Here is a 14,024-nt window from a genome sequence, read left to right as displayed (position 1 = left end):
TTGAACCGCGGACCTCCCATGTGGTAGACCTAACCACTGGGCCAAGTCCGCTTCCCTAAATATTTTTAAATATCAGGTATACTGTATACATATTGCTTTAAAATTTATTTTCACCTTTCATGGTGATATATGTCTTCTACTTTTAGAGGGCTAATAGACTTGACACTTAAAGCTGATACTCCCTATACTCTCAACTATAGAACTGGATTCCTAAGGGTTTGGAGAAAAAAGGTCATTTGGGACCTCATTCCATGGATATTTTGTTTGGAGGAACAAGTTTAAAATGATTTCCCTATTTAAGGTGCTTTCCTTAAAAGGCCATGAGGATAGTATAAATTCACAAACAACAGAACCCATAGTTAGAATGGTCCAGGACTTGTTTTACACTGATACTCCTATATTGTATACATTGTTCCATTTCTTTTTTTTTCTTAATCACTGCAATTGTAAATAATTTGACACAGTTGTTTTGTTTAACCTCTTCTTTAAGAGGACATTAGGGAAAATGTTGCTTTTTTTTTTTTTAATTGAACTGAATTTGGAAGTTTTCGTCTGTAAATTCTTTATTTTAAGATAAGTTAGTAGGGTGCCCAAAGTGCCCCAGCAGTTGACAAGCATAATGATTTGGTGCCCCTATTTGGAGAATTCTCAGCTCAGTTGGCATCTCTCAAGCATCTAAGCCTACTGCATGCTTCTCTTCATGGGATATCCTAAGAAACTTCTGCTTACTCTGCACTTAGTTCCTTCCTCATATGAAATATTATCAAGGAAAGCAAAGACATTCTTTGCAAATCTGTGTTTTAAAGGCTATGGTATGTTCAGGCTATTTCTAGTAGCTCGTGGTTTAAAAAAAAAAAAAAAGAAATTGGAGTTGGGGAGTGCAAGAGGGAAGAAGGAAAGAAAGAATCCATGTGGTTCTTGATACCAGAGAGTATAGATTGGGACAGTCTTACCTCTAATTTATTATATTCTGGGTTGTCAGAGGTTAAAGTTACTGGTGTGATCGCTATCCCATATTATATGCATTTGTTGTTTTGTTTACTGTGTTTTATGCAGGCACATAGAGTATATTAATGTCTGGTGAAGTCCTGAATTACCTTCTTTGAAGGAAGAACATGAGAATATAGGATAATCTATCCAGTATCATGACTTTAAATATCATCTATATCCTGATGATCCCTAAATTTGTCTTCCAGTCTGACTTCTCTGTACTTCAAGTCCATGTATCCAACTGCTTCCTCAACATCTCCACTTGGATGTCTAATAGACATCTCAAACTCAACCTGTCCAGAACTGAACTCCTGAGCTTCTCCCTCAAACCAGTTTCTCTGTTTCTCTATTTCAGTTCTTGCAATGGCATCCTTCCATTTGCTTAGGGCAAAAATCTTGGAATCATCTTCTTATACTTGCCATTCCCAATCACTGGAAAGTTCTTTCCCCAGATCACATGGCATGTATTTTCACTTCATGTAGTTCTTGGCTCAAATATCACCTTGTTGGGGAAGATTTTCCTGACCACCCTATCTAAAATTTAAATCCAGCCACCACAGAACTCCACTTGGCACTTATCACTATCCAATTTTCTATATTTTTGTCAAGAACTGTCATGTGTCTGAGATTTTTGCCCTGCTTGCAAGCTAACATATTAGTCTGCCACAGTTTTGTGGGTACTCACAGAAGGCATGAGATTCCTGGTTCAGAGATGAAAGACTTTATTACAGCAATAGCAGTAGGTGGAGTATTAGCATTTGCACCTGTTTTCCAACCCCAATTCCACAGGCTACAGGAAGAGGGCCAGATGAAGCCTCCATACATAGTGAGTTTCATTAAATGAGAGGAACCTTGTGCTTAAGGAATATGGATTTTTTTAAAATAAAAAAGTTAATAATTAGATAATGAGCAAGATCTTAGCCTTATTATATTGTACCTTAAGCAAACTTGACCTTTGCTGCAGAGGGAGACAATCTTGTCATCTAAGACTATTCATTCTACAAACATCCTTGAAAAGATAACCTGGGACAGAGTACCTCGGCTTGCAAAATGTGCAGAAATATGAGAGACTCATAGAGAATTACTTCCCAACATTATTTTACATATTTATATTTTTATTATCTGTCTTTCCCAATGAAGATTCAACTTCACAAGGATAGATATTTGTCTGTTTTGTTTGATTTTGTATCTACAATGCCTAGAACAGCACTGAGAACACAGTAAATATTCCATAAATATTTGTTGAATGAATGAATGAATGCCTATGAGCTATTTCCTTCATTTCCTAATGATAGTTTTAGAAGCAATGAAAAAAAAAATAACCTCGATATATATATATATTTCTATTAATATAGTTCAATGATGCTTTAACATGACCTTTAATTACATTGTGAAAGTAAATTTCCAGTTTATTTTTTATTTATTTATTTATTTTAAAAAATGTATTTATTTCTCTGCCCTTTCCCCCCCCCCACCCCGGTTGTCTGTTCTCTGTGTCTCTTTGGTGCGTCTTCTTTGTCCGCTTCTGTTGTCAGTGGCACGGGAATCTGTGTTTCTTTTGGTTGCGTCATCTTGTTGTGTCAGCTCTCCGTGTGTGCGACGCCATTCCTGGGCAGGCTGCACTTTCTTTTGCGATGGGTGGCTCTCCTTACGGGGCGCATTCCTTGCCCATGGGGTTCCCACGGGGGGTGGGACATCTCTGCATGGCAGGGCACTCCTTGCATGCATCAGCACTGCGCATGGGCCAGCTCCACATGGGTCAAGGAGGCCCGGGGTTTGAACCGCGGACCTCCATGTGGTAGATGGATGCCCTAACCACTGGGACAAGTCCGCCACCCCAGTTTAATATTGATAATTATTTTATTAAAGCCACCATATCCATATACATTTAAAGAAAAGCCATGGAAAAAGAGATTTTTTATTGAAACTTGCTGTGGGTTTTAAAAAGGTTGGGGCCTTTGAAACAAAATGCTGCATGTAGACACAAATCAATAACAACAGAGATTACCCGAGCATACTGAGTTATGATGTACCACATTGATTAAATTACAACCTCAAGTTTTACTTCTGAACTTTTTTTATTGTGGGTCTAAGTCAGGGGTTCTTCACAAGGTATCTGTGAGCTTGAATTGAAATTCAAAGAAACATTATTCTTGTGGGGATATGTTGGTGCAGATGTAATACATTTATTAAATAATAAACAGTATATTGTGGACTTAGTAAGGATTCTGTGGTTTTCACTTGACTGGCAAAGGGTCCTTGAAACTAAGAAGGTTAAGATTCACTGGTTCAAGTGGTTAGCTTCAGGTTGGTTGTGTTTTTTCGGTCCCCACCCCCACCATCCCCATGGCTCCCTCGTCTGTTTGCTCATTGTTTGCACTCATTGTCTGCTCCTTGTCTACTGAATTTTTGCTTATTGTCTGTTTGTTTTTTCCAGATTCAGTTTTGTTAAGTGCGATACTTGGTTTATGCTACTCATTTTCCATTTGTCCTTTGTGTCTCCCACTTGTGTCAAAAATAGGAATATTCATCTCTTTAAATGGCCAAAGATTGTATTTAGTTTGGGTACAGTGTTGGGCTGCATCATGGTTTACAAATAGAATGGTTTTGAGAGATTAGCTGTACCACTAATAAGCTGTATAACTTTGGACAAGTCCCAGAATATCCGACCACATTTTCCATTGTACTTTGAAGGAGTCACAGTAGATGCTTTTTAATGTTCCAAATTCTAGATCTCTTTCATTTTTGGACCTTCATACACTTTTATTTTTGCTCTGTTTTTAGGTGATGTCCTCATTGCTGTAAATGATGTTGATGTGACCTCTGAGAACATAGAGAGAGTTCTGTCTTGCATTCCTGGACCTATGCAGGTGTGGACTTTCTTTTATGATGAATTACATAAACTATCATAATTTTTTTTAAGGTTCTGAGAGTGGTCATGTATAATGGGTGAGTTACACTTAACTTTTATATTTGGATAGTTTTAAAAATTTGCTCTTGCAAACTTTTTTGCCTCTTGGAGATTATTCTAAAAATAGAGATAAATATATACAAATAAAACTAAACCTAAGTTAAGCAGGAAACAACAACAATAATAAAAACTTATATAATGACCAACTTGCCATTATAATTACCATATATTTATGAAAATCCAGTTCCATTTTTAAAAGTTATAGGAGTTTCTATTCACTGTCTTATTAAAATTGTTTTTAAACATGTTTTTTTTCTATTTTAAAAATTAATTATAGAGAGGATTATGGGAAGGTGGTGGAATAGGAAGCCCCAAATATCAGTCCCTCTGCCAGAACAACTATTAAACTTGCAGGAACTGCCTAAATAAACTACTTTGGAATTCTCAGGTCTAGTGGAATACCATGTAGCATTACAGGGAAGAGCTGAACAAAGAAACTGGTAAATTGTGGTAAATATTGGTGAACTTCATGTTCTGTGCAGCAGCTTCCATCCCCCAACCGCACGTCAGGCAGCAGTTGGGACTGTAGCCTAAGCTCCTGGGGCAGTTGGCTGGTGCCAGGGTGAGCTCTAAGGATCTAAGCTTCCAAATTTCAGGTGTGTGTGGTCTGACTGTTTATCTCAGCTTTTGATCAGCTATACTTCAGATTCCTGGGCAGCCAACTTTCATGGCAGATGTTGTTCCAACCCCCCTCATGCAAAATCAACAGAGGAGTCTTAAAGAGGCAGTCACCTCCCCCACCTTTTCTCTTTCTATTCCCAATTTAGGAGCAAAAAAAGTTTGGAAAAGTCACAAATTGATGGCTCTAGTCCTCAAAAACAAGAACAACAGAAAAACTTGGCAGTCCCAGAGGAGTGTGAGAACTAGATTTCCAGGGTTATAACAAGACAGTACTCAGCATATCTAATTCTAAAAAAAAAAAAATTTACACAAAACCAGTAAAGTATTGCCCATTCATAAAAAAATTTTTTTCCAAAACCATTCTTGAGGAAGCTCATGCATTGGGATTATTAGTCAAAGACTTTAAATTAACTGTCTTAAATATGAACAATGAGCTAAAGGAATCCATGCACAAAGAACTAAAGGAAATTAGGAAACTGTCTTTTGAATATAATAAAGAGCTAGAAATTATTTTAAAAAAAAGAACTAAACAAATTTTGAAGCTGCAGATTACAGTAATTGAAATGCAGAACTCATTAGAAGGATTCAAGAGCAGATGTGGACAAGAAGAAAGGATCAGCAAACATGAGGACAAAACAATTGAAAGTTATTCAGTGTGAGAAGCCAGAAGAAAAAATAATGAAGCAAAATAAACAGAGCCTGAGAGTACTGTGGGACACCATCATTTGTACCAACATAGGCAACACTGAAGTCTCAGAAGGACAAGAAAGGGAAAAAGGAACAGAAAAAGTATTTGTAGAATAATGGCCAAAAACTTCCCAAATCTGATGAAAGACATGAATATACACATCCAGGAAGCTCAGAGAACTTGAAGCAGGATAGACACTTTATATCCCTTGTCACATACAAGGCATCTCCGATAAGAGTAACAGTGAAGATTTCTCATCAGAAATGTTAGAAACCAGAAAGCAGTGAGATAACATATTTCAAGTCCTTAAAGGAAAAAAAAAATGAGGGGGGCGGGGCGGGAGTAAATTAAAAAAAAAAAAAAAACTGTCAAGGATGAATTCTATATCCAGCAAAATTATCCTTCAAAAGTAAAGGCGAATAAAAAAAAAATAGTAAACAAAAGTGAAGATATAATTAAGATATTTACAGATAATCAAAAGCTGAAAGAATTCATTACCAGAAAATCTGTCCTACCAGAAATGATAAAGGGAGTCTTTGAGCTGAAATAAAATGACTCTAGACATTGAAGTCATAAAAAGAAAAAAGAAAAAATCAGTAAAGGTAACTATGTAAGTAAATATAAAATCCTGTATTACTGCATTTTTGGTTTGTATCTGCTTTTCCCCCATATGACTTAACAGGCAAATGTGTAAAAAAAAAAAATCTAAAATCTATGTTAATGGGCATACAGTGTATAAAGTTATAAATGAAGATAATAACAATATAAAGGGGATGGGGTAAAAATATAAAGGAGAGGTTGTGAGCTGCTGAAATTAGGTTGGTACAAGTTAAACTAGTTTGTTATTAGTTTAAGATGTTAATGGTAATTACAGAGGTAAACACTAAGAATGTAACTAAAAAATACAGAGAAAAAAGGAAAGAAGGAAATCAAAATGGTATACTACAAAAAAGCAACTAAAATGACATGGGAAAAGTTATTTGTTTTTGCCAGAAGTCCCAGGAAAATACTGCTACTGGGTGATGGTGGCAGACACTAAGGCTGAGGTGCCAGTATTCATCATGGAAGAGGAGCCAGCCCCTCATTGGGGTGAAGAGCTGTGCCCAGAAGCCTGAAGAGAGGCTGCACAAATTCTGGGAGCTACTCCTGAAGTGGGGAAGTTAAAGAGGTGTTATTAAAGGTGTGAAAACGCATTAGTACCTGAGATACTTCCTCAACCTAATCAAGATTAAGAGAAACCATCCCCTGCCCTGTTCAAGGTGGTGGAGCTTCAGGCTCCCAGGCTCTGTACACCCACAGAAGCATCTTTTTCAAAGCTCCAGAAAAGTTAAAGGACTACTGTAACAGGGTGAGCAGTGAATCAAGGAAAAGGATTTTGTACTATAAGCATAAGCGGCCAAAGAAAAATAGTTAAAATAGATTTCATCAAAATCAAAAACTTTTGTTCATCAAGGACATTATCAAGAAAGTGATAAAAACAACCTACAGAATGGGGGAAAATATTTGGAAGCTATGTATCTGATAAGGGTTTAATATCCAGAATATATGTAAGAAAAACTTACAACTCAACAACAAAAGGACAACAACTAAAAAATGGACCATTTGAATAGCCATTTCTCCAAAAGAATATTCAGCTGGCCAAAAGATTCTCAACATTATTAGCCATTAAGAAATGAAAACTAGAACTACAATGATAAATCATTTCACGCTCACTAGTACAGCTATTACTTTAAAAACTGAAGATAACTGTTGGTGAGGATGCAGAGAAATAGGAACCATTATACATTGTTGGTGAGAATGTAAAATAGTTTAACAGCTGTGGAAAATAGTTTGACGGATCCTCAGAAAATTAAACATAGAATTACCATATAACCTGTCAGTCACACTCTTAGGAATATACCCTGGAGAATTGAAAGCAGAGATTCAAATATATTTGTACACCAATGTTCATTGCAGCATTATTCACAATAGCCGAAAGTGGAAGCAACTCAAGTGTCCGTCAGTAGATGAATGAATAAACAAAATGTGGTCTATCTATACAGTGGAATATTGTTAAGCCATAAAAAGAAATGAAAGGCTGTATATGCTCAAATTGAACAAACCTTGAAGATATTTTGAGTGAAATAAGCCAGGCACAAAGTATTGATGGTTTCTCTAATGTGAAATATGTAGAGCAAATTCATAGAGAGAGAAAACAAAATAGTCGTTATAGGGGTGGGAGAAAGGGGAATGTGGAATTATTATTAAATGAATATGAGTTTTGGTTTGGGCTGATGAAAATGGTCTGGAAAGAGATAGTAGTAAAAGTTACACAGTATTGTCAATGTATTTAATGTCAGAATTATCCACTTAAAATAATTTAATTTTATATTATACATATTTTATATTTTTATATGTACATATATATTTTGTATATAAATATATAATTTTTATATTATACATATTTTACCACAATTAAAAATAAAGAATTTTTAAAAATAATTTTAATGACATATTATTTCCTTGATTTTACTGTTACCTAGTTTAGCCTTACTTTTGATTTTCACTTGCCACTTAATAAATTTTTTTTTCTGAGGAAAGAAAGTATTTATTGCATGGTTGGCCAGCAAGGAGAGTGGAGGCAAGTCTCAGATCAGTTTCCCCACTTAATAAATTAATGTCTATTCCTTGTGGATAAAATTCAATCTCTTGCATAATAAGTTCTTTTGATAGTCTAAGGGTTGATATTTTTAGGTCACTAGGTACATTTTGAAAGTGCTATACCTTCTATTTATGAATGTTCTACCCTTGTTGGTATCCAGAATTAACTTTCTTTCTTTTGGGAGTTAGGGATAACAACATGCTTTAGATAGGTGAGAATATCAATCAGCAATGAGAGGGTGAGGCAGTTTTTGGATTGACCAGGAAGAACAGAATCCCTGATAAACCAGAATCTTACCTCCATCTGATTTAAGATTGTGAAATAGTAGAGGTAAAATTCCCCTGATCTTCTAAGATTTAAGATTCTCCTTATGCTCACTTCCTTCTCTTAAAAAAAAAAAAAAAAAAAAAAGAGCGAGAGAAACAATGATGCTCTGTAAACTTACCTATCATTGGAAATGTAAAATGAATATGTTGGAATAACTATGATAGACAGTGACCAGCACATGTCTGGGAATGGATAGAGAGATGAAACTGGCGTGGTGGTCAAAATATTTTAACAATCACATGGATGTCAGTTGTAGTGCTTGAGGAAGGTATGCTATTAGCCCTTTAGTTATTACTAGATGTGGGCAAATTCTAGGATGGGCTGGGTACTGGGGCACCTTATGGGGCTCAAATAGCTGCTATTTACCTAGCAGAAATGAAGAATTGCAGTATTTTAACAACTGAAACAAGTAAATGGCTGCACATCGGCCCTGAGTGAGAGCCCCCCTTTCCCATCTACTACAGGTGTGTTGTCAATATTGCCAGAGTTCAGCCACGTCTCTTCTATCATCAAAAAAAGAAAGATGGTGTTTATAGTGGAGTCACAGTATACCTAAGTTTAATAATCATTTGCAAATTTATTTTTTTAATTCTTTTTTTGTCTTTGTTTTTTTTAATATTACATTCAAAAAATATGAGGTCCCCATATACCCCTCACCCCCCTCACCCCACTCCTCCCCCCAAAACAACAATCTCCTCCATCATCATGGGACATTCATTGCATTTGGTGAATACATCTCTGAGCACCGCTGTACCTCATGGTCAACAGTCCACATCACAGCTCACACTCTCCCACGTTCCACCCAGTGGGCCATGGGAGGACATACAATGTCCGGTAACTGTCCCTGTAGCATCACCCAGGACAACTCCAAGTCCCAAAAACGCCTCCACATCTCATCTCTTCCTCCCATTCCCCACCCCCAGCAGCCACCATGGCCACTTTCTCCACACCAATGCTACATTTTCTTTGATTACTAATCATAATAGTTCATGAATAGAATAGCAGTAAGTCCACTCTAATCCATATTCTATTCCTCCATCCTGTGGACCTTGGAATGGTTGTGTCCACACCACATCTATATCAAGAGGGGTCTTAGATTCCACATGGATGCTGGATGCAATCCTCCTGCTTTCAGTTGTAAGCACTCTAGGCTCCATGGTGTGGTGGTTGACCTTCTTCAACTCCATCTTAGCTGTTTGGGGTAAGTCCAATAAACCAGAGTGTAGGAGCTGAAGTCTGTTGAGGCTCAGGGCCTGGCTATCATATGGTCAATCCAGAGATTCAGGTCCCCTGGGTATATATTAAACCCCAGCACCAACTATAGTTCTGGTAAAAGTAACAGGAGAGGCTTGTGAGAAAAGATCACATCTGAGTCCAGCTCCATCACACAGAAACACAAACTCCAAAGAAGGGCCAACTGACATATGCATACTTGGCAGAAAAAAGAAGAGTAAGAAATGATTTAAATATTTCAGACCAATTCCACCCACCATGTCCTTGCTGAGCATGAAATACTACTCATATTTCTGCTGTTTGTCCCATTTCCCTCTTTACAGCAGAAGCATCTTGCTGCATTAAATGTGGTTCTGAGTTTAAAAATACATTTTTTTTTTGTACAACTGGCTCTTAAATGCCCATACTTAGGGGAGCCAATGTGGCTCAGTGGTTGACCGCCGGCTTCCAGCATACAAGGTCGGGGTTCAATCTCCGGCCCCAGTACCTGAAAAAAAAAATGCCAATAGTTAACACCTGATGCCAGAATGAAGAAACAGTTTGTTCCAAAGGTAGAAGAAAAACTGTTGTTTCATTTATTGTATAGAGGATGTTGATCTCCAGCACAGCTTTGCTTTTCTGATATAATTGCAAGATATTTTTTACTATACATAATTTTAGAATGGACTCCCTTTATGCACTATATATTCTTAAAATCATTTTATTAAGAAATAACTTTTACCCTTATTATGAAAGTAATGCATGTTCACTGTAGAAATTTTGGAAAATACAGAAAAGTAGGATAAAATCTCCTGAATCTCACCACGTGAACCTATCTACTACTAACATCTGGAAATATTTCATTCTAGTTTTCACCCTGAGTATAAATATGTGTTGTTTTGTTTATTTTTTTTTATTTGGTTTGTTTGTATTACTAGCAGAATTTGATATCATACCTGTTAATTACTCAAAAGTAAGCACCAGCCAGGGCAATGCATCTTTTTTAAAATTTTTATTTATTGCAATAACATATATATAACATAAAATTTCCCATTTTAACCATTTTCCTGTATACAGTCAGTGGTATTAATTACATTCACAATATCGTACTACTATCACTGCCACCCATTCACAAAACTTTTCATTATCCGAACCAGAAACTCAGTACCCGCAAAGCATTAACTCTTCATCACCCCTCTCCTTAGTCCCTGGTGACCTACAATCTACTTTCTATATATATATATTTTGGGGGAATGCTTTTTTTTTTTTATTTCATTATTTATTTAGTTGTTTAAGCTCTCACGCTATGTTTTTACAAGCTGGTGAACACTGCAATTATTTTTCCCACAGAACTATAACCACACTTCCCCAGAGAATATAAATGTATGGTTGAACTAACATTAATACATATCACCATTTTATCAATTACATAGTAAAACAAATTATCAAATAGCCAAATATTAAGTGTAGCAGTTTGATATGGTTATGATTTCCAAAAATAGATATTGGATTATGTTTGTAATCTGGTCTGTACCTGGGCATGATTAAGTTATGATTAGGGCTTTGATTGGGCCATGTCATTAGGGTCCCCCCTCGGGGGGTGGGGACTCACAGATAAAAGGCATGGCAAATGACAGAGTTGAGGGTTTTTGATGTTGGAGTTTGATGCTGAAGCCTTAAGCTGGAGTCCTGGGAAGTAAGCTCACAGAGGAAACAGAAGCAAGCCCCAGGAAGAGCGGAACCTTGAGCCCAGGAAGAAGTAAGCCCTGGGAAGAGAGAAATCCTGAACCCAGAGAGAAGCAAGACCCTGGAAGAGAGGAACCCAGGAAACCTGAACCCTCACAGACATCGGCAGTTATCTTGCTCCAACATGTGAAAATAGACTTTGGTGAGGGAAATAACTTATGCTTATGACCTGGTATCTGTAAGCTCCTACCCCAAATAAATACCCTTTATAAAAACCAACCAATTTCTGGTATTTTGCATCAGCACCCCTTTAGCTGACTAAATTACATTAAGTTACACAGCTCAAAAGGCATATAAAGTATTAGATGTCTGCTGAATTCATTAGCAGAAACCTACTTTTTTTTGCAAGAGGATGGAAAGAGAAGGGAAAAATCTCATGTCAAACAAAAATAATAACTGGTAAACAGCTTCTAAGAGATAAGGAAAAAGTTACAAGAATTTCAGAAATTTTATGATTAAGAATTACTGTAGCTACCATAACAAAGCATCTTTACCTTTTAAAAAAATGTATTCAGTTAAAGAGCATATTCTACATATTCTGCATAAGACATAAGCAACATTTCACTAAAAATATTTAATAACCTCCTTCCACAAGTTTGTCAGCCCTCCCAGTTAAGTTGCTCCCCAAAGTGCAAATGTTAAATTAACTGTAAGGCTTTTTTTGTCCAGAGACGTTAAAGACATGTGTTTCTGTACAAAGCCAATTTTCAAAATGGAGTTTTTCTCTAAAGTCACAAAATGAGATTTATAGACAGATATTAATTAATCACTATAAGAGTCAGTAAAAATCCCAACAAATCCATGGTTGCACAAACTGATATATACTGGTACGAATGTGGGAGATATAAAGTGAACAGGCAAATAACCATAAAGGCCCTACTTTCAATGTTTGAAATGACTGAAGAAATAAATCACATAAGGTCTATAGTGTTTGAGGTCTGGAGTGTTCATAGTTCCTGGAATTTTAAGTTCTGTGTGATATTAAAATATACAAGTATTGTGCTGGGCTCATGGTACCTAATCCCTCTAAAATTTTTATATATTGATAAGATCCTGGCATGGTAATAGATTTAAAGAAGACTTATAACTCAATACTGCATGACTTCCAGAAAGCCCAGTTGTTACAAATGACAAGCTAGTTTTCTTTTATTTTTTATTTTTTATGTTTTTTTAGGAGGTACTGGGGATCAAACCCAGGATCCCATACATGGGAAACAGGCACTTAACCGTTTGAGCTACATCTGCTTCCCAACAGAAGCCAGTTTTAAATGCTGAACAGCAAGGGTCTTTTGCTAAGTGTCCAAATAGGTCAATTGTGACCTATACAGGTTGCAATTTTATCAAATTTGTAGTATGGTAAAACTGCTTTTCAGTGCTCCTGGAAACTTCATTAGACTCACTCACCAAGATGTTGGCCAATATGTTTGACAAATTAGGTCCTCCCTCAAGTTCAACTTCCAAGGCAATAGCATCAGGCACACCAATTTTACTGAATGAAACAGTTGTTTCAAAGGCCACTGGAGCCATTGAAATATAGCCACATTTTAGGATGATACATCTCCAAATACAAAAGTTGCTCACTGTTTAAAACTCCACACCGCTTTTGCCTTATGAACTGTACTGCATCTTCATATTTCATTCCACCTTCAGTCATTGCTAGGGCAACAAGCTCTGGAGTTCTCCCAAGACCTGCAACACAATGAGCAGCAACACAGCAACCAGGTTCTTCATGTAACTTAATTTTTACGAGGTTTAACCAATCATTAACTATCAGATCGGATGCTGGTACACCATCATCAAAAGGCCAGTCAAGAACATGGATGCCTTCTGTCTCCATAAGAGCTGTGTTGTAAATTACTTCACATACTCTTACTATTGTGGTAAACTCCATACTTCTTAAGTTCCTCTATAAATTTGCTTAAGGTTGCATTGAATGGATGGTGTGTGATAAGAAATCTCTTGTGCTTATATGTGACACAAGAGCTGGGTGGTTCATTTGAGCCATTTTAATTTAGTTAAAGAACACTCAATGGAGTTATGAAAAAAAAAATTTTAATTGAATACAGAAATGATGTAAAGAGGCTGAAGTCTACTTCAGTATAACCTACTTGAAATTCTCAATGCATTGCATATGAAGTTGGGAGTAATGGGAAATGAAATGAACCTAACAAGAAGCAGTGATTCTTCAATTCAGTAACACTGAAGTAATAAGAAGGGCACTGAGTTTTACTCCGTCCAGGTCAGAACTCTTTTACGAGACTATGCAAATTTCAATTCAACACTTCTCTGTCCAAGTTAACTACTCTAATAGGGGTTTCTTGGTGGAGTGGTAATGAGTTTCTGCAGTTCACTTGTCTCCATAGAGGTTATGCTGTGCCTGGCAGTAATTTCCATTGCCTTTCAGAAACTCCATAAATGAGTGACCAAAAACACCACAGAACTGAGGAATATGTTTTCTCATTAAAGACTGTAGGGCCTATTCATAAAGCTGGTCCCAAGACAGTGGCAAAAGAGGCAGTGATGGTGGCTGTAGGGCAAGGGGCTACAGTGGTGCAATTGGCGATGGTAGCATCAGGCTCTACTATGAAGTGAGCAACTCCCAGGAGAACACGTCGTCCAGGCAGCCTGCAGCCGGGGGAACCAATACTTGTGCTGAAACCAGGGAAATACATCTTTAATAATGCTTTAAAAGAATAATTAGTAAACCACATTTTTCTTAGAAAGGGGAGGAAATTATAAGCTCTTCATTCCCAGCCATTTTCCCTGAGGGTATATAAATTGGGTGGGTGGGGGTAGACTTGGGAAGGAAACTAGTGATCCTATGTGCC

The 14,024-nt window shown here is 36.8% G+C and overlaps 1 protein-coding gene across 1 annotated transcript in view; it reads left to right on the top strand.

Annotated features, from left to right (window-relative positions):
• Positions 1-14,024, top strand: part of INTU (inturned planar cell polarity protein) — a 122,954-nt gene that overhangs the window by 32,871 nt on the left and 76,059 nt on the right. Inside the window, exon 3 of the mRNA XM_058292844.2 lies at positions 3,775-3,860. Coding sequence (XP_058148827.1) covers positions 3,775-3,860 — 86 coding nt within the window. The remainder of the gene's footprint in view (positions 1-3,774; positions 3,861-14,024) is intronic.

This window comes from Dasypus novemcinctus, chromosome 1 (assembly GCF_030445035.2).
Source record: "Dasypus novemcinctus isolate mDasNov1 chromosome 1, mDasNov1.1.hap2, whole genome shotgun sequence".
Taxonomy (NCBI): Eukaryota; Metazoa; Chordata; class Mammalia; order Cingulata; family Dasypodidae; genus Dasypus; species Dasypus novemcinctus.
This window is presented reverse-complemented; position numbering and strand designations above follow the sequence as displayed.